The 21,794-nt window shown below is 29.3% G+C and overlaps 2 protein-coding genes across 3 annotated transcripts; one reads left to right on the forward strand and one right to left on the reverse strand.

Moving 5' to 3' along the window:
• The first annotated feature begins 10,366 nt into the window (after positions 1–10,366).
• Positions 10,367–11,141, forward strand: LOC108340041 (uncharacterized). Its single transcript, XM_052877655.1, has 2 exons — positions 10,367–10,649; positions 10,738–11,141. The coding sequence occupies exons 1-2, from the start codon at positions 10,557–10,559 to the stop codon at positions 10,849–10,851; spliced, it is 207 nt and encodes a 68-aa protein (XP_052733615.1). The 5' UTR covers positions 10,367–10,556; the 3' UTR covers positions 10,852–11,141.
• Positions 11,142–12,544: 1,403 nt separating this feature from the next.
• On the reverse strand, positions 12,545–20,692 carry LOC108340828 (gamma aminobutyrate transaminase 3, chloroplastic). 2 transcript variants are annotated; one of them, XM_052877657.1, is made up of 20 exons: positions 20,478–20,692; positions 19,606–19,748; positions 19,003–19,087; positions 18,787–18,859; positions 18,171–18,268; positions 17,750–17,842; positions 17,333–17,406; positions 17,210–17,248; positions 17,010–17,098; positions 16,840–16,916; positions 16,673–16,747; positions 14,386–14,433; positions 14,205–14,288; positions 14,028–14,115; positions 13,872–13,950; positions 13,684–13,774; positions 13,524–13,602; positions 13,100–13,215; positions 12,857–12,977; positions 12,545–12,747 (listed from the first exon to the last, which is right to left on the reverse strand). In XM_052877657.1, the coding sequence occupies exons 1-19, from the start codon at positions 20,511–20,513 to the stop codon at positions 12,903–12,905; spliced, it is 1,542 nt and encodes a 513-aa protein (XP_052733617.1). In that variant the 5' UTR covers positions 20,514–20,692; the 3' UTR covers positions 12,545–12,747; positions 12,857–12,902. The 2 variants fall into 2 exon arrangements, with proteins under 2 accessions (XP_052733617.1, XP_052733616.1); XM_052877656.1 differs by lacking the exon at positions 12,545–12,747 and having other exon boundaries at positions 12,761–12,977.
• Between the last annotated feature and the right edge of the window lie 1,102 nt (positions 20,693–21,794).

Below are 21,794 nucleotides of genomic sequence, written 5' to 3' on the forward strand. Positions count from 1 at the left end.
ATTGTTGTTTTTAAAATGTAATATAAATATCTGTATGACTCTTATGTTTTTTTATTATGCTTCACGTGCATGATTGATTGATTATGTGTGTTATTTTGTGATATCTATAAACAATAAAAAAAATGCTTTATAATAAAACAATTTAGAGGTTTAATTTTAGACATTACTATTATTTCTTTATCATTTTAAACACTTTTTCTTAGGGAAAAACTAGTGTTAAAATAATTAAGAGATTAATATTTTCATATTAAGAATTAGAATTTGTCTCTAAAAAATTAGTACTTGTAAGCTTATCGTGAGAATGTTTAAATTATGTTAAATATATTATACAGAATATTGAATTGAGTTTTAGTTCATAAAATACAATCCTAATTAATCTTTACCCGAAAGAGTAATTTACATACTTTGAATTTAAAGACATCGTGTACGAAATTTGAATCAAACACTATTTATATTATTATTTTGAATTAGTTTGATTAATAATTTATTCTATACGTGGATATATTTGATAATAATTGTCAGAGCACATTAAAAACGCACCCAAAACCCTCTGAACGAACGCCAGGTGTCAAGCGACGAGGATCCGGAAATCAGATAGTGGAATGCAGGTGTCGGCAGATGAGCGGACGTTCGTTTGACGTGGGAAGCAAAACTGAGTTTTGGAAAAATTTACGTCACACTCTCTGCATGCACCTTCTTCTCCAAACTCTGAAATTCTCATTTCTCCTCCTTCTCTCTAAAAGCTCTCCCTTCTCTCTACCAAAACTCACCTTTTCTCTTCTCCGATCACCGTTCAGGCACCGTAGAAGCACTTCCGGCGTCCAGAGCTTCAGTTTGAACCGAACGGTTTCGAGTTCTGAACTGGTAAGTTCTTCTTGTCCTTAGCCGTTCGTTATCTGGTACATGCAAACCAAGTTCTGGTTGCATGGTTTCTTCTCGTCTGAGCCATTGTTGGTCTTCTGTTGTTTGGTTTAGTTTGAAGAATTGTTGAACGTGAGGGTAGAAATAATTTTAGTCAGACGGACCTTAATTCTGCTTCTAGGACGTTCGTTCACGCTCAGAGGTAAGGGAAACTTATTTAATTTAATTTGTATGTTTACTGTGCTGCATGAACGTTCGTTGATTTGATGATTGGATATGAAATATGAATGTGCTATGTTCTGATGTATGAAATTTTATGATATGGATGTATGAACTTATGTAGATAAATGTTGAGAAATTGAATTGAGATAAATGACTTCTAAGTATGAAATTCTCTATGAAAGTGTACGTTCGTCACAGAAGGGTCATTGACCGTTCGGTTTTTCTAGTAAACTTGATTAGAATTGGATTCTTTCATTTGGGAAAAATCCTAGTTGAGGACGAGCGTCTTAGTTTCGAAATACTGTGCATGAGCATTCGGCCAAGCATAGTTGATTCTTGGTGTTCGGTTATAATCTTAAGTATATATATATGTATTGGTATATTTTCGTTTATTCTTATACACTACTCCAATAGTATCTTATTATATTTATCAAGCCTTCTAATATAAGTTTAGTAGTGCTCGGTCTTACACCAAGCGCTCTTACTGAGTAGTGTTCGGTCTTACACCAAGCACTCATTCTCTTTCCTATAATATATCTTGACGAAAATAGCGTTCGTCCAAACTAAATAGAGTTTTCTCTACCGTGCTCGGTCATTGACTGGCATTCGGTTTTCTTGATGCTAAACCCAAAGAAGCTAAGTTTTCATAAGCGTCCGGTTTGTTCATGGGAATTCTTCTAAGTATGATTCTTTGAATATCTTGAAGTGTCTGTATCCATTGGTTCCGGCATAGAGCCTTAGTACTGGGCATGGTCATTTCGGTGTTCGGTTGGAGCTCTCAAGAGTCAGTTCATCTAATTGGCTCACTTTGTAATTAACGTTCGTTCCATTCGTTTCGCGTGATATATGATTGTACTCGGTTTCTTCCTCAACCCGATAGTAACCTTGTTGGTCTTAATTTATTCTGGAACTGGAGATTTCTCAGTCTCGCTCCAAGTGTTCGGTCTCGTTCTGAGTTATGTTGAACGTTCGGTATTTGGCGTCCTTACGAATCTATGTGTTAAAGGTTTAAGTGAGATGATTATTAATGAAAGATGAAGATAATATGATATGAATGAAATGTGTTGGATTATGGACGAGCGTTCCGGGGAGGAATGACTCATGAGTGAATATTGGAATTGGTAAAGTATGAATGTGGGCATGCTAAGCTGGCGGTTCATCCTGATGTTCCGTGAGTACTCATCCTCACGTAGAGGAGGGTAGGTCATGAGTGGGAACGGCAGGAGGTCCTAGTCCTTATGGTTAATTTGGACAGATAGGACTAACCTCGGGTGGCAGTTGTTGAGGGTATCCCGGTTACTACATCACCCAGGTGCACGAACGTCGTAGCTACACAGATTTCATACAGTCCGGACAGTCAGTCTAGTGTTAAGCTTTGTATGAACATATGATGAACTATTTTTGTATGTTTGATTTTGTGAAATGTATGTTTATACATGAATTAAATTATATAAGCTTACACTGTGTTTCCTGTCTTGTCTTGTTTTGTACGTCCGTCTTTGTCATTGCAATGATCATCCGTGTGGATGTGAGCAGAAGGGGACGTACTGCTGGAAGAGACGTTGGAGGAAGAGAACCTGGTCGAGATTGAAGTGAAGACCGAACAATAGGACGTCCGGTCAGTAGTTTAGTTAATTGTAAGGTGGTCGTTCGATCACCTTTCCTTTTTGTTTAGTATGATTGTTCGATATTTCCTTTTGTAAACTGTTCGGTCAGAATTTACCTCTGTACAGCTTTAATTTTCTCGTACTGTTTTGTAAGGTCGTTCGGCCATAACTGTACGCTCTCCTTAGTGTAAGACTGATCTGAATTATTATTAAATACGATTATTCTATTATATAGTTTTAAACTGTATTTTTGAGATGTTACAATAATATAATATTTTGAGCATGTCAATAGTTATTAAGAATGTATACATGTTATGACTGCAATATTAAAGCTCCGATAATATACTCATTTAGATACACAAAAATATTAAGTAAAAATCAATTAAAATTTTGATACAATGAATTTTAAGTAAGAGTCATCAATATTCAACTAAAAGAATGTTTCTTGATATTTAAATTTATTTTAAAAAAGTCTATAGAAAAACTATTGACCTTCCAGAACGATTGACAAATGTTATTATATATATATATGCAAAATGAATATACATTTATGTATGAATCTGCATGATAAAAATGAAAAGCACTAATACAGTAATAATAAGTTGAGTACTGTAATGCATAAAAATTTATTTAATGACTTTCTTAGTCAATTTAATACTACTTTTAAGTTTAAATAATAAATACCGAGAAAAGTAGGAGAAGTACTTTGTACATAAATATTGAAAATGTAGAAAGTGGACCATATGATTTATGGGGCCACAAGTGCATAATTATTTAAGAAATACGAAGGAGTCATATTAAATTTATTTTTGAAACCAATTTACACGAAGAAATAAGCCTTTTAGAAAGTGTCTTTTCATTTTGTAGTCATATGAAAAAATATTTTGTTTTTAGTTATTATTAGATACAAATAAAATTTCACATCAGATAAAATTAAAAATAATATAAAAAATAATATGAATTTATATATATATATATATATTTTTTGCTATTTTTTAAATAAATAAATGAAAGGATTTTATGCATTTTTAATTAAAGTGATATAATGAGTTTGGTGTAGGTTTGATTATTAGGAGATTGAAGACTAAAATGAGAAAGGAAAAGTAATGGCTTTTTGGTCTCAAAGTGGCGGCCACAGAAAACCGACCAAACCGCCCTCCATTTGCGTGCAAACATGAAGACCACTGTCTTTTCCTTTGAAAGAATCAATGCCCAACACTAAATGTTATTGTTGTTGCTATCAACTAACTGTTCAAGCAACACTCAACTCTTTCTTTTTTAAACTAAACTGCAGTCTATTGCTTATTTTAATTAATTCAAATTTTTTTTTAAGTAAAATAAGATTGGTAGATGTTCCTATAACATATATGACACGATGGAGTTAAAAAAGAAATTAAAATTTATCAATTAGGGATGACAAGTATGATGAATTTTGTTACTATTTTCTTCTAAAATAGTTCTTCCAATGATGGATACATATGAGAAAATATCAGTAATTTTTTCTTTTATATATGCGGTCAAACTATAAAATATATAAAAATAAATAAATTTTGTAATCTAAATAATAAAAGGAAAAAGATATAAATAATTTTTTATTAATACTTTTTTGGTTTATAACTTTTATTTTTATCACTTTATTTTAAAAAAATATCAAACAAAATTTACTAAGAAATTTATATTCACATACTGGTAAAGAACAAATTTTGTAATATAAATTCTGATTCATGATTATGCTATCATATTAAAAAATATAATTTAAGTTTAACTCAGTTTTATAAAATCGATTTCACTCATTTTATATCTAGTTAGGATAAGGCTTCCAATAGATACACGATACTTGTAATTATTCTATCACTTAACAAATAATTAAATATTCATATTTATTATTTCTAAATATTCATTAAAAATACTTATTTATTTAGTATCTATTGCATTTTTTCCTATATGTATTTGTAATTAAGATACAATTTTCTTTTCTCATCTATAAATATAATATTTACTTTGCACATCACATTTTCAAAATTATTTTGTTATGTAATGTAACATCCTAAAAATCCTCTTAAATAAAGATACATATATCTAGAGGTGTTCTTATTTAATTAATAATATATAGTCTTCAAAGCTTTGTCTCAACTCTAGAGTTACTAATCCTATCTGTACCTACTGCTGCTCACATATTAGCATATGACCATTCTAAAGAAAAGAAGACACACACCACACCAACAAAAAATATCAGAGTAAGTTAATGCATTCAAAGAAAAGAAAAAAAAAAGATAATTTATAAATGAAGAAAAGATATAAAATTTAAATGTCAGTTATTCATTAAATCAACAATTCTTCCTCATTTACCCATATCTCTACTTCTCTCAATTTTCCATTTTCTACCGTTAGCATTTCTAATTAAAAACAAACTAAATGATTAATTTCCCTTATCTTAAAAGAAAATTTCTAACACTTTTTTCCTTTTACACAGCTTTAAAACAAAAGTTTGTTCTATTTACACAACAAAAGTTCAGTCAACTATAAAGTATGATTTTATGATCATATATAGATAAAAATTTACTTAAAATATAAAAAAGTTACATGTAAAAAAAACACGTACAAAAAGAAAAAACAGATTGTTTCAAATTAAAAATAAATAAAAAAATGATCAAAATCCATTCAGTACAAAATGATCCTTAACATTTCAGCTACTCAAGATTGTTATCATTTTTTTAAAAGATGAAAGTGGAAAACGAAATTCGAAAAAGAAGAATGAGAAACGAGGATTTAGTCGAGAATGTGTCTTGAAAGAAGAGTAAGTACAAAATTTTCACTTTTTTTTTGTCTTATCTCCCTCTTTAAAATTATAAATGTATTGTATTATATTATAATTTTTGCTTTCTTATTTGATTAGGCATGTTACATGAACATTTTTTTTTAAATGCCGGTGTTATTCACTGTATTCAAGTTATTGTTAATTTAATAATATTTTACATATAATTGGAATACAAATTTTTCAATCATTAAAATGTCTAACTATTTACACAACCAATATTGTTAAACATTAACCATAAGTTAATGAACTCAGTAGAGAAAATCAATTTGAAGTATTAATGGATATATAATCAAATATTGACTTTACTTCGCTTTGGAATAAGCACAAGCAGGAGATAGTTGTATTATGTGTATTTTCTAACTTGACGATGAACCCTAAACATATAAGAAAAATAATTATCTGATAATCAAAAAAACTCTTTTTAACAACAGTCATAAAAAATATGACTTAAATAAGAAAAAAGTTGATGATCTTATCCCGATCAATACCCTTATTTTTAAATTTAAACAATATTCTCAATAAATATAATTTCAAATGATTTAGGAAATTATTAAATATGGAACTGATTCAAAATGTAATGTACCTTAATTAGCCTGACTCTCGTTAGGTTACCTAATATAAAAAATTGTATGAAAAAAAATATAATTGGATCATTATCACTTACACATAATGGCAGAATGTGATAACATTCACTTAATTGAAAACCCAAGTTGGGGTTGTCCATGGTAGCAAAAATAAATACAAATTAATTGACATCAGCAAAGAAAAAAAATAAAATAAAATTGAAAGACAACCATACTAAATAGACAACTAAGTATATCGATCTCTCACATGAAACTTTATTTGGTTTTTTCTAAAATAAAAGCTAGAAAGATGGTCCCCTTGGGAAAAGCAGAAATGATTGAATTAAAGTCAGATTTTGCTATTCTTATTAGTTTGTCTTTCATTCCTTTGGTATGTCCATATTGAATAAATAGAGTTATGAAATTGAAAAAGAAAAATTACAATTTACTGATTTTTAACTTTTAATTTTCAATTTTCAATTACACTGATCAAGTCTAGTTTTTTCCCAATTATTGATTTAGTTTATTAATATGATCCATTTTACCAATGCTTTTCCTTTGTCAATTCGATTCGTTTTTGATTAATAATAAAATAAAAAATATTTTATTGGGAAGTTGATAGCAACAATAATAAAATGAAAGAAAAGAAGAAGTGATTGGTCTTGGTATTCAAAATATATAAATAAAAAAATTGAAAATTGACTAATCAAAATAAAAAGGAGAGGTTTGAAAGTTTCAAGTTCTTATATAGATGTATTATTAAATGACTAAGATGACATGACTTTTCATTAAGCTCGTAACAGAAATTATATGTCAAATTAGGTCAACATTTTACCAATAATGTTCTTAGGTGAAATTGTGTCAGCATTTCATTAAGATAATTATATATAGCAAACATGTTCATCTAACACCTACACTTGAAGAGAGAATGAAATTATATATTTATAAACTATATGATATAATAAAAAAGTAGAAAATAAGTATATAATAAATATATATAATTAAAATATATATATATATATATGTGTTATTGTTCTTTTATTAATATATAAAGATGTCAAAATAGATTTCTAACCCATACGTCAATTTCAGCTAGTACGAATGAGTTTGGTTAAAAAAAGTAATTTTATCTAAATATAGGTTAAATTGAATCTAATTCACTTAACTCCCTCGTTAAATAGGTTTAAATTAATTAAATGTGAATGATATGTAATTTTTTTATTATAATTATTTACCATTTTTAATTATGTAGGTTAATGATTTGATTTTTTAAAATATTATAATATTGTTTAATAATATTAGAAAAATTTGGAGGGATTTTAATGTTGTGAAATAAGACATGTTTCTTTCATAATATTTACTATTTATGAGAGAGGAAGTGAAAATAGTGAAAATGACATATTTGTTCATTGGGATTTGTGAGTAAATGGAAGAGAATATTTAAGAGGTGAAATATTATTTCACTGAAGGTAAGGTGGTTTGACGAGATGAAAAATGCAAATATCAAATGATCTTTGACTTTTTTTTTTTTAATTTACAGCCATTCATATATGATAACTAATCATTATAATAATAAAAATAAAAATAATAATTTAATAATAATGATGAAGTATAAAGTATTTTAAAATTATATTAATCGAGAAAATAATACAATATTTAAATAGAATACTAATTAAAGTTATAATGAAAAATTTAATTAATTAATAATGGTATTAATTTTTTGTAATCTTACTAGTTAATCTATTAAATCATTTTTTTAATCTCCTACATCTCTCAAATAATTTAAATTTTTTTATAAATTTTTCTTTTAAATCTCTTCACTTTCAACTCAAAATTTCCTTAAAAGGAATAACACCATCTTATCTTCTGTTCTCCGTCAAATTTATTTATCCGCTCCTTTTCAAATTATCTTTTCAAGGAACATAACCTAAATAAACGTTTTTGTTGTATTATTATAAAAAAAATTAATTTAATTTCTTTTTATTACACTATAATAAATATATACAACAAATTAAAAATATAAAACATTTCTAAATGAGTTAATTCATTAATTCACAAATCTATTATATAACAAGAACAACAAGAAAATTAGAAGAAAAATATATCATCTATATCAAAATGTAGGACATAGCCATTTCTCATCTATGGTCCAAACAACACAACAGTGTCCAGCAATCTACTGAATATCATATAATGGTAACAACCAGCAAAATGCTTTATTTACTCTCTTTTTTCTCCCCTGAATTTATTTGATATATAAATTGGTTCTTAAAATTAAATTGTTTCGGTTGGTAGGATTGAAAATATATCTTCACACTTTAAACTATTTCAAGTCAGTTTTTAGTCAATTATTACAGTTAAATCTTAAATGTCCAATAAATGTAATCATCAACTTTCTTACCTTATTTCTGTATTTATAGATTATAAGATGCACTTTTGTTTAGGACTAATCTAATTATAACTCAATGTCTCACAAACATGTTTTACCTTACTAATTATTTTGATACTAACTAGTTAATAATGTTGCTAGCAACCGATCGGTCTATATTGTTTTGGAAGTTTAGGAAAATTGACCAACCGATTACTTTAAAATTACGTTAATCGATCGGTTCATCCCATAGATAAATATAAAATCAAAGTTATATATAAAATGAAAGTTATTGTGCATAAAAAATAAAAAAGAATGACTTAAATACACTTTCTAAACTTCAGTACTATATCAACCTTTAAATTTAGAAGGAAAAAAACAAACTTACGTTAAATTTGAAACAACTAAAGTGATCATATACTTTTCATGTACAGTATAACATAAGGACTTTGGTGAATAAATGTTTAATAAGTAAATAATTATAAATTCTAAATAAATATTATAAATTAAAACATAATTATAATGTATTTAATTTTTTTCAAAACATTCTAATAATTTTAAATAAAATCTTATATACATGTATATAACTCCGTTTGAGTATCTAAAACCCCACTAATAATACTTTTCACACCATTTTTTACTTTTTAATTTAATTAAATTCATTTAAAACTTTATAGTTTCATTTACTTATATATATACATACTCAAACCTCATGCTCTCACTTAAATAACCAATTTCTGCATCAAATTTTCATTTATCAAAAAACCAAATTCATCATATTACAAGTCAAATTTCTCATTTAACTACTCATGCAACAATTTAAATTCCAAAAACCTGTACACATCAGTCAAAGTCAATATTTTTCTACCTAAAATACTCATTTTAAAACTTTAATACAAAACAATGCCAGTTTAAGTAAAAAAATTCAAAATAAATAATTATTCTAGCTTCTCTTGTATTTTTGTGTTCTTAAAAATAATTTCTAATTCATGCATGCAAACATTACTAGAAAAAAATATTGATTTGAAGAAAAAGAAATTTACTCAAACAAAAATGCAATCAGATTAAATTGTCATAAATTCTACTTCCTCCCAAAATAAGCCTTGTAATGGGATAAAAGATGAGATGAAGTTTTAAGATTTTAGAGAAAAATAAAAAGAATGTAAACACAATCTAAAATAACAGTATAATATAAAAAATAATTTGCTAAATAGTTAAAAATTATAACTTATAGTTAAATATAAGAAAACGGTTTAACCTCTATTATGTTTAAATTCCACTTCAATAAAATAATTTAGAATCATATTTAATATTTTAGAAATTGTAAAGGAACGTATTTTTCCTTTCTTTATTTATCATGTTTATGAATTTATTTTTAAAAATAAATTATCAAATAAAAGACAATACTTTTTTTAAAAGAAAACGTAAGCTGTGCAGTAACTGAAAATTTTAAATAGTTACTTCACAAAATTATTTCAACTACGATAATATTTAAACTTAAAAAATGTAAAAGGGACAACAAGAAATTAAACTAAAAAAGAAAAAGAGAACGATATATTGGGAAATCTGATTTCCAAAAGCCAATTCTCATATAAAATTATACTTTCCCACCATTTTTTTTAAAACATTTTAATATCAATTATATGTCATTATGTAATTAATTTAAAATACTTCACAATTAATAATAATAATCATAAATAATAATCATAAATATGATTATGAATCAATCATAAAATAATACGATATTAACATATTATCAAAAAATGTCATCAAAATATTATTATCGAGTATATAGATAAATATTTGGAGAAAATGAATATTTAGATAAATAATTTCTTTTAATAAAAAACGAGGTAGAATATTTGAATAATGTGTTTTTAGTAATAATTGCTTCGGTGAACAAAAAGTAACAGGTTGCCAGTTGCCACTTGATGGAATCAACGGTGAAGAGGGCGAGGGTTTGTAGAGTCACTGTAAAAGTGGAACTGTAGAGCGGAAGCAAATCCAATATCTTATCTCATCATCGTCATCATCATATACCCTTTATTCAGAATCATTCAAAGAAAAGTAACAACAGTGTTGAGAAAAATAAAGAGAAAGGAAGAGATTAAGCAGACATGGATGGGTTACAGGTAGCTCTTCCGATTGTGGGAGTTCTTGCGGCGGCAGCTGTGACTTTCTATGCAGTGAGCTTTTCTGAGCTTAAAGAGGTACTTTTTTTCTTCCTTTTATCTTTTCTCTATCAACCCCATTTAAAATTCTTTGTTCTAATTTAAATTCCAATGTTAATTGACCCAGAAATCGTTTAGAGATTTGGAAGAATCTGAATATGAAGATGGAGTTTATAGGCCATCCCCTAGCTCCCGAGAGAGGCGTGCCAGAAGACAAGCTAACAAAAATAATAAAAAATGAACCTTATTATTAAGCTTGTGTTTAGATAGAGTTTAGTGTTTTTAATCAGAAACAAAACTGGATTTTCAACATAAAACAATCTCAAAGGTTATTGTATCGAAACAAAGTTTAAATCGACTCTGCTTTTCCCGAGTTCATAGTGTGGTGGAATTGGTTTTGTTTTTAGGGATTTTCTTTTTCGAATGATATGTAGTTGTCTATTTAGTTTGGTTGCATTTCCTTTTCTTTCGTGTTTTGTTGATTAATTTGTATTTATTTTTGCTGCCGTAATAAACTCTTGGTTCTGCTCAGCGCGAAAAGCAATGATATTATCTGGTGGTAAGTGATGTAATTTTTTTATATTGCAGACTTTGTACTTGTTAATGATACGCAGAGTGCAGAATAATAGACATTATTAACGTGTTTGATTTTACGTATTGCAGTGGAAGTTATACGTTAAATGAGAGATAAAATGATTTTATAATATATAAATAAATAAAATCTTTTTTAAACGAACGGTCATAAAACAGATTTTAAGTCTAATTCAATTATAAAATCAGTTTACATTTCTTAAATTTTATGAAATTGTCTAATTTTTAATGGATATGAACCAAACTTACGATAAAAATAGATTTAACGTACAAGTTTAAATTGATAGATGCCGGACCACCGGAAGGCTACTTCATTGCCACCATTGAAAATGTTATAAGGTACAGCCTGTATTTGAGGATAATACTTTAATTGGAAAACTTGGATTGATGCATATATTTAGAGTCACTGTCTTCTTTTTGCCATCTATTTAGGATAATACTATTATTTATTTTCTCTCTCTCTAGGATAGAAAATAAGAGCAAGTGTAAGGACCTTTTAAATAAAAAATTATAAAATAACAACACAAATACTAGTTTATTTTTTAAAGACTTAAATAAAATTGGTAAATATGATGACGATAATATTATTTGCATAATTTTTTAAAGATATTTCAAAATATATAAAGTGAAAGTTCACAAGCCATGGATACACTCATTCACTGTTTAAGACGAGTGTTGTATAAATTCTCCTTTATAAAACATAAAATTTAATTTATTAATATTTATTTAAACTCATTTATTTAACTTAAGTTAAATTGTATAGACGAGTGAAATTCAATGTTTACAAGATTGACATTAAAAAATTACGAATAGTTCAAATAATACTTTACATAATTTTTATCCTGCTTTTTTCTTCTTATTTATATCATTTTTAGAAGCAAAATTACAATTAAATACTAGTTAATAATCTTAAACTATTTAATTATTACATAAATAAAGTTTAAAACATGTTAAATAAAAGCAACGTACAACTTAACACAAACCAACTTCTAAAACAAAGTATAAATTTAGCTATTTGAATCGATATATCAAATTTGAACGCCATATATATTTTACAAGCCACCCTTAAGTCCTTCCTCCTCCACCAATCGTACCATAAACGCCTAATAAAAGTTCAAAACCTCCATGAAATCTCAAATTTCATAATATCCAACAATTCACAACACAGAATCGCACATGCACTCAAATTCAAGCAGGGTTCATTCTTGGTATTAAGGAGGGTAAAAAAGCCAAGAAAATTAAACTCTAACGCGACTTTTGGTTCGCGATTTTATATGTGCCCCGTTAGTCACTGTGGATCACTATAACTTATTTTTAATGATAAATGCACAAAACACCCTTCGTATCGATTTGTTGCTATTGCTTTTCACAAACAAACGTGCACACATCTCTCCCCTTTGTACAATTTCCATGGCCTAATTGCCGTTTGGTTTATTACTAAATTTTATACTCTTAAACTATCGATGCTTCCAACTCATTAATGAGATGAGAGTCCATACTCGGTTCAATGTGGAAGCGTGTAACGAGCATTATTATAAGCATATAACTGGAAAATAAGATAGGAAGCAAGGAAATGGATTTACTACATTTACCATAAAGAAAAGGTTGGAACAAACTTTAATTAAGTTAAAATACAGAATTTAATTCCTTTAAACCTGTAGGTAGGCGCAGCAGAATTTATTATACCATCATCTTGCTAAGCTACTTGCGCTGAGACTTGAGCTCTTGCACCTTCTTTTCCGTTTCTTTCAAAGCTTTCCCATAAATACTGATTAACTGGGGCAAAACATTGAAATGCATATATAAAACTTCTAAAAAAAATTAAATGAAAATTGAATGAAGTCCTCTTTAATCTGATGAATGGAAAAAAAAGATGGAAAGGTTATTTGTGAAGTTACTGTGTCAACTTCTTCAGGAGAAATAATATATGGTGGAGACATCATGATGCTATCTCCCGCTACACGAACTAACATCCCATGCTTCTCACATTGAGCTCCAAAATGGGCACCTATTCCTGTACTCAACCAAAAAATATGCTCAGATGCACATAAAATAGCATGCTCGTTTTACTCACATGTACTATACCACTGTTAATAATTTACAATAAATAAATAAAGTCGCCAAGATATAGTCAATCGAATTCATCATACGATCTAATAACGTATTTTAAACATGACTTGTGTAGATCGCTTAAGTGCATGAAAGGACAGTCTTTTACCATATTATTACAGTTTAGATCACCAGAAATGATGAATTAGACACGTTGAGTCAAGTACGTTTCAAATAGGGATAGATGAAAAATGCGTATTGATTTGAACCTACCCCATTCAGAAGGAAACGGATCATTAGGTGATTTGTTGTCTGTGAACTCGGTGCCCAAAATCAAGCCAACTCCTCGTATCTGCAGATCCCATAATGTAATGTTTGTGATAATACATTCTATCAACCACAAGCTTAAAGTTTCCTAGCAAATAATATACACCTCTCCAATGATGGGACTGTCAGAAAAAGTTCTTATGCCATCTTGGAACCTTTGGGAGATCTTGTTCACCTGGTCAACAATATTTCTTTCCCTACAAGGAAGATGTTGAATATAATCATACTCCATTGACAAAACATATATAATAACCTTCATAGCAGTTTTTATAAACAAGAAACAAAAGAACACACTTGTAGATTTTGAGAGCTTCAATTGCAACAGCACAGGCTACGGGGTGTCCAGAATAAGTAAACCCATGAGAAAATGAACCTAAAATAAGCAAACGTGTCAGAATACTAAGCCTGAAGATTTAGTGATAATTCTGATGAATGAATGAACCACCATACCAAGTTTGTTACTTTGTGCGTGTATAACTTCTGAAACTTCTGGGCTCACAAGCACAGCTCCAATTGGCAAATATGCAGAAGACAATGCCTAGAAGTCAATCACAAAAATGAGAAACAATGTACAAACTTCTAAAATATTAGAAAGACAATCTGTACTGAGAGCTGTTTCATGTTTACCTTAGCCAGGGATACAAGGTCCGGCTTAATGTTGTACCTGTCACATCCAAACATTGTCCCAAGCCTTCCAAAGGCACAGATTACCTTTAAAAGAGACATATAAGATAACAATTAAAATGGAAAACTGCACAACAGAATACCCTCACCTCAATAAACAGTATGTAAAGAATTATGTAAGTACCTCATCAGCAATAAAAAGAATGTCATACTTCTTGACAACAGCTTGAACCTGCATAAGAATTAATGTTATTATATTTTATTGGTTTTGGAGAAGGAGGAAGAGTGAAAACAACATCAATTAATGTCATGTGCAAAAAGAATATCTTAAATTGAGTATGTAAATATTAGTAGATAAATAACAAATTTCTAAAAGATCTTAATTCGAGTAACCAAGCTTGATTGTTTTATTTAGCAGCTATAAGAATAAAATAGTAAATATTTATTTTTCCTACCCTCCTCGTGTAAACAAGTAAGGAGACCCAACACTTTTTCTCATTTAAACTAAACATACTCTGTCCCGCTCAGCACTCTTCCTTTTCTTCCTTGCCAATTCAAGGAATGACATGTACTTTATTTTTTTCTATTGCTTCAACTTAATCATTTTATTCTACTAACTATTGGGTACTCTAATAGAGACTCTTTTAAGAAGTAGATTTTTAAGTCTAACTCAATCCTAAAAAACAGTTTGTATGGTGAAGTTTGCACTCACTTATATACTGTGAATTGACCTTATCTCACAAGCCGGTTTTGTAGAGTTGAGTTAGGTTTAAAATCTTTTTTTTTAACCGACTTCTTAAAATCCACTTCTTAATAGGCTTAGAATCGGCGTATAAGGTGAAGTTTGTACCCACTTATATACTATACTATAAATTGACCTTATCTCTAGTCGATGTGAGACTTTCAACACATTATGCTCATGCCGAGGTATAAACATCTTGAAAGTAGAACTAAATATTAATGGATAATCCGATAGCAAGTGGAATAATAGACCCAACAAACAACAAATTTTGCTAGGATAGACTCTAATTCATGACTTTGATACCATATTAAGAAGTGAACTTTAAGTCTAACTCAACTCTACAAAACCAGCTTGTAATGTGAGGTTTGCACCCACTTATATACTATGCTATAAATTGACCTTATCTCTAGTCGATGTAAGACTTTTTAACAAACTCCAAAAGAAATCTTATGCACAACTTTAATCATTCAACTAGGCAATAAAAAAAGGACACACACAGGTGATCAAGGAAAGGATTAAGATGGAAGGGAATACAACATGATAAAAATGTATTCCTTCTCATTGTATTTATCCCTATTTTTCTTTTCCAAATTGAGAGTTGGGATAACAATTTTATTGTTTATCAAGAATCTCACCACTTCAATTATATCCCCAAGAATGGAATGAAAACTTTTCTTAACTCCATCACAAAATATGCAAATAATCATATGGTGCTTTTACTCAACTCCATTATTTTCCACTGTCATTATACATTTGGACTGTAGACAAGGAAAATCATTAAAAGAGAGTGTATTACTAAATTGACAGAATATGTAAAAAATATACAAGTTCTGGGTGACATGACTTAAGTTTTAGGTTCCTCATAAATTTGAATATTTTCAATTGAGTCTTAAACTTTTTGGTTCCACTAAGCACTTGAAAATTTTATATTTTCCAATTAAGTCTCTACTGTACAATTTTTCTATTAACTGGGTGACATGACTTTCATCTTGCTTCCTTATCCCTACATGTTAAGAAAGATAATGTTTTGTGGCTAATATAAAATGATATTGTAATTAATGCAACACAATTTATTATTTTCACTAAGAACATATTGGAGTCATCATGATCCTGATGGCTTCCACGTCATTTTCCATGAAAGCAATAAAAGTCACTTATCATTTTACATTAATCATAATTTTTTTTTTGTATTAACAACAAAACCTCACATTTTTATAACAAGTAGAAACAAGTAAATATAATGATGAGGTAAGATAATAGTTAATCACGAACAAAATAAACGTCAGCGACTCAATTGAAAAATATATAACTTTTTAAAATATTCAATAGAACAAATAAAGACTCAACTAAAAATACTCAAATTTATGAGGAACTTGAAATTTAATTAAGTTCATTTAGAAATAGAATTATAGTTCTAACGCTAGAATTATTTTACTAATAATTTTCTTATGTTTATAAAACTTAATTTAGCAATAATTACATTATATAAAGTACTTCATAATAAAGGTGAACCTATCAGCCGGTAGTTTTGGAAAGCCAATAGACCTGGTATTATTCTCCCATAAATTAGATTACGAGGATGGTGGGAGTATGCTTAATTATAATTAATACATCATATACCCTCTATTGGGACAGGGAATACAGATGAAATGAAGTATTAGTGCAAGATGCATTACTGGGCATCCATCCGGTTGATTTAGAGTGTGAATCAAATATAAGGACAACATACCTTCTCAAAATAAGTTGCTGGGGGAGGTATTACACCTCCTGCCCCCATTACAGGTTCAGCAATAAATGCAGCTATCTGTGATAGTAAAAAAAAAATAAACATTTAGGTCAGTAAAGAAATCAAGTTCCAGTAGTAGAAATCATTTTGCCTGCATATGAATGTATTACTGTCTCTGGCCCCTCTTTCAGAATCAGCAGCTCTAAATTGTTGGCCAATCTGGTTGAAAATTCTTCCTCTGTCTCATCTGAAATGTTCATAAGCATGCATAATATTTATTATTATACCTTAAAATAAATGTCTAAAATATTACTAGAAACTTGCCCATCAAAATGGTAACCTGGAAGATGATACCGCCAGTAGTGTGGACAGTCAGTATGCAATACAAAAGGTGCTGGTAAATCAAATTTCTGATGAAGAGCCGGAAGACTGAAATACAGTGTTGATAAATTGAATAAAGATTTATTTAATAAGAATAACTTAAAACTGTATACTACATAGTCTCTAATTTACTGAAAAAGTAGTCTTTTGAGTTCATACCCGGAAAGACTGGCTGCTATCAATGTTGAACCGTGATACCTGACAAAAACAAGAATACACAATATATTATGCATACTTTCAGCTATACAAAGAAAACAGTATTGTTTGAGATGTCATGAGTACGATTTAGCACGAGCTATGAACTTCTTCTTATTTGGCCTTCCAAGCGCATTGTTATAATACCATACAAGTTTCACCTGAAATAATACATGCAAAGTTGAAATATATCCAAGAACATGTTCTGCATAAACTATATACTTCAACAATATGTTTACAAGACATGTACAATATTTGCCTTCTTTTTTTATAAATCCTGCAAAAAGATCGATCAATAGACATGTACAATATTTTAGGTGCTTGATTGATCGGATTTTCCCTCTTCCTGATACCTGTTGCAGGCGTTGTATGTAGTCTATAGTAATGATTTTAAGTTTCCGAATTGCATGAAAAAGTAGACACATTCAAAACATCTACATTACGATTAAATGAAAACTTCCAAAGAAAATGAGACTGAAACAAGGGAATAATAATCTACCAAACCTGAGTGTCATTGGCTTCTGATCCACTGTTAACAAAAAAAGCTTTTGCCATTTTTCTGGCTGTGAATATTTCTAGGAGTTCCTTGGCTAGTTCCTGTATATGAAAATATTATATGTATAAAGTACATATCAAACGTAAGTTGACTATTACAATATCAAGTATCAACTGTGTCATCACAAGCAAGGTAGTTCATCATTTATTTCCTTGAATAGGTAGACAGGTTAAAATACCACAGTTTCATCCCAAAACCCCGCCCCCGCGGTGAACAAATATAAAGAATCGTCCCAGAGGCACTTTTTGAACTCTCAGTGACAGCAAATATTACTACTATCTTTGAAACTTCAAAAACTGCAACAAAGGTTTTTACCCAGAATCTTTATTTTATCCTTTAAATCCTGCAATAAGAGAACTAAATGAATACCAGAGAAGGTACGGTGGTTCGATTCCAAAAGGAATGGTAAAATGGCAACTTCTTTAATTGTGCGACAGCAGCATCCACAAGGCGTGACTCACTTCCCCCTGGAAAATAAAATACGTTTCATTTCAGATAAAATACTTCAATGCCAACAAAACATTTACACTATCTATATATTTATAACTTATAAATGTGAATATAACCCCACAATTTTAGTGAGTATCTGTATATTTAACAGATCAAAGTTAATAAATAATCGTGGAAGTTAGAACAACTTCTAACAGATCATTTCTTACAATTAATTAACTCCAAATATATCTCTTCCAAACCCCTTAAGTTTCATATCTAGGCATTCTGCAAAAGTAGTCACAATGGTTCGTCCCTTGTATTTGTTGCCAAGATAAAAAAAAACGAAGAAGATCAAATATAGGGAAGAAAATGGATCCCCAAGAAACTTAGAGATAATTTGGTGGATAGCTGATTAGGGTATGCTAAAATATCAACAATGAGCTAAGTTTATATTAATATTGCCTTCAAAATGGAATTAGAACATGAACTAGAAGAAATATATCATTCAGAAAAGATAAAAATAAAATAAATAACTGCGAAGGTAATAACATACCTAAAGCGGTGGCCCATAAACCAGCAAGTGCGTCAAGATATTTCTTTCCATTAGTATCATACACATAGCTTCCCTGAATCCATTTATCAGGAATAACATAATTGAAAAAAAGTTATCATTAAATCTTTAAAATAAAAAACAGAGGGAACCGTGATTTCCTAATTATATCACACGGCAGTAATTAAAAAAAAACAGAAACCTTGCAAAAAAGTTCACCTCTGACTTTTCTATAACCAGAGGATGCAAATCAGTAGACTGCCACCCAGCCGTGAAAGGAGCAAGCATACTATGACCCTTGAACCTGAGAAGATAGAACTATTTCAGCAATTTTACTCACAGTAGCCATATAAGACTATCAAAATTTAAACTTAAAACTAAATTTTCATTGTTTTGTTAAACAAAAACTAAAAAGTCCACACATGGACTCTCCAAACCAATATACTTTCAACTTTCAGTTATTATAACCACGAATAACTCAAAACAATAATCTAAAGAGAAAAGAAAGGCATTTGGTAATGCATTCAACATATTCAAGATTGCATCATAATCTTAAACACTGACCCAGAGAGATGTCCCAGCTACTCACTTCTCCCTCTAGATAATAAAACAGTATTTCAAACATCTACTTTATTTCAAGTAGCTTGAAATCTTAAAAAAAGAAAGTAATTAGTACTACTTCGGCATCATATTTTATTGTAAAGAGCAACATTTTTCATATTGAGTTCTAAGGCACTACACCAATTAAGATACGTGCAAGACAGCGATACGATCAATACACAGGTAAAAATGAAAAAGTGTTGACGTAGAAGAACTACATACACTGGACCACTTTTCACTTCATTGGCTGAATCATCCCTTTTCAAGGAAGACTCCGTGCTATTTGATCTAGACCACAAGGGAGCCTGAAGAAGATTTTCCTGAACACCTCTGGAAACAGCAGCATATGCTAGAGATGAAGCATTCTGCAAATAGAAAGTAAAACAAGCATCAAAAGACGAATTCTGAGTAACAAGTAGGACTGCTCCTCGACAATCCGTTTACACCAAAATGAAATCAACAAATTAGCAATGTGATAGATTAGCACTATGAAAACAGAAACACAATCAGGCAGCACATTTCAAAATTCTGGACTACAGCCATCAGAAAATTACTAAATTGCTTGCGTTAAAAAGTACAAAAACTAAAATGCCGTTATAAATCTAATCAGCTACTCTAAACGACCCCAAGCCAGCAGCTCAAACAGTGACGATATTCTAAGATAGAAACAGAAAAAGGTGATTAAATTATGAAAATCTGGCAAATGTGGCAGATATTGAATAAGCACCTAAAATATTATACGAAAGCGGGCCTTCGTTCAAATACAACTGCCGACGTTATAATATTAATAAATTTTCATTTTCGTAAGCTAGGATCCTGTCCAATTTCACAAATCTCCGTCATCATTGATATTCAAAAATTATAAAAGTAGTTTAGCGTTTGTCACGATTACACGTCCTAAATCCTATTGCATACAGCAAGTAAACAAGAACAACGACTAAGAACACCAATAAACTATACATGCTTCATCAATCTAATCCATAAGCACAAGTCAGTTTCGCATGACCGCAACTCAGAATCTAGATAGGGGAAAACAAACATGAGCAGATTAAACTAACAACAAACCGAAGAGAAAAAACAAAAATAACTCGTGCCTTAGTCCTCAGAGTGGATCGGAGGAGCGTGTTCATGGTGACTGAATCGGTTGTGCTCTATCAGCACCGAAACTATGGGAAATGTTCAAAACGCGAGACAGTGAGAGTGAGGAGAAGATTTATTACTGAAACAGAAAAATAGTGATCCAATATCTGTGGCACGTGTAAAGTTCAACGTTGTAGTCTCTATCGCAACTCACGCACGAGCCAAACGTTGAACTCGGTGACTCCATTCAACCAAAATTGGTTTTATTTTAGGCTGGTGAATTTATTATTAGTATTTCGTTTTTGTCTTATTTTCTTTCATTCCTGGTACCGAAAAACAATGAAGGGTGTTTGATTAGTAAATTCATTAATTTGTCACTAGGAGAACTCGATTACGTAGCAGTCCTTCTAATTGCTTTTTCAATATGGACCACTGATGCGTAGGAATGTGAACTTGTGGGACCTACGCTTTTACTTTTCTTGATACAAACCTACTTTTTAACTTGATACTCAATCACTTCTTTGATAAGAAATAAAATAAAATTCATTCCAAGAATCTGTACCAATTAGGAATATATATATATATATATATATATATATATATATATATATATATATTCGAATAACTATCATAAAAGTATTAAAAAAATCATTTGTCGAATATTTATTGATGGTAATGTTAAACTCGTGAAATTGTGATATTAACCTATTAATCATTCATTGGACAACCTTACATGATTGATAGACAAAAGTGGTTGAAGTATGCGTTGTCTCGTTTTCTTAATAAAAACTTAAAAGTTTTAATTTGATTATAAATTAAAATTAATTTATGTCTAAAGCAATTTATAAAAAATATTTTAAAAGGTTATAAAAAAACAATGTCATGTTTTTTTTTTTAACTTTTTCCTTATAAAAATAATTCTAAATCATTAAAGTTATAGTGCTGTTTGGTATGACTTTATCTCAGATTAAAACAAAGAAAGCGATAAGACGAGGACGTGTCCGATATTTAAATAATTAACCAAAAGGATAACACTTTATTAACAGTAGCACAGACTGGACATTTATTTTAATTTAATTACTAAATTAAGAGTTAAAATGGGTGAGAGTTAAAAATTAAGAGTTTTAAAGATAAAAATTATAATAAAATTTAATTTAACGTAACAATCAAGTTATATTTGTGAAACTTAAACATGAAAAGTGAATTCCTAATCATGTTAGAAAAAGTCTGGGAATGTGGTTGATTATTTTTATTTGTTCAGACTTGTTACGTATAATACCCATAATAAACAAAATTATTATTATATTGTAATATTTTATTTTAATCTATTA

This window comes from Vigna angularis, chromosome 5 (genome assembly GCF_016808095.1).
Source record: "Vigna angularis cultivar LongXiaoDou No.4 chromosome 5, ASM1680809v1, whole genome shotgun sequence".
Classification (NCBI taxonomy): domain Eukaryota; kingdom Viridiplantae; phylum Streptophyta; class Magnoliopsida; order Fabales; family Fabaceae; genus Vigna; species Vigna angularis.

What these genes read in the sequence shown, in the direction of transcription:
- LOC108340041 (XM_052877655.1), top strand. Translation starts at nt 10,557, where the DNA reads ATGGATGGGTTACAGGTAGCTCTTCCGATTGTGGGAGTTCTTGCGGCG. An exon ending in GCTTTTCTGAGCTTAAAGAG is followed by an intron (nt 10,650 to 10,737) that starts GTACTTTTTTTC and finishes TAATTGACCCAG; the next exon opens with AAATCGTTTAGAGATTTGGA.
- LOC108340828 (XM_052877657.1), bottom strand. Translation starts at nt 20,513, where the DNA reads ATGAACACGCTCCTCCGATCCACTCTGAGGACTAAG. An exon ending in CTGGCGGTATCATCTTCCAG is followed by an intron (nt 16,917 to 17,009) that starts GTTACCATTTTG and finishes TGAACATTTCAG; the next exon opens with ATGAGACAGAGGAAGAATTT. An exon ending in TCCGTTTCCTTCTGAATGGG is followed by an intron (nt 13,216 to 13,523) that starts GTAGGTTCAAAT and finishes GGTTGAGTACAG; the next exon opens with GAATAGGTGCCCATTTTGGA.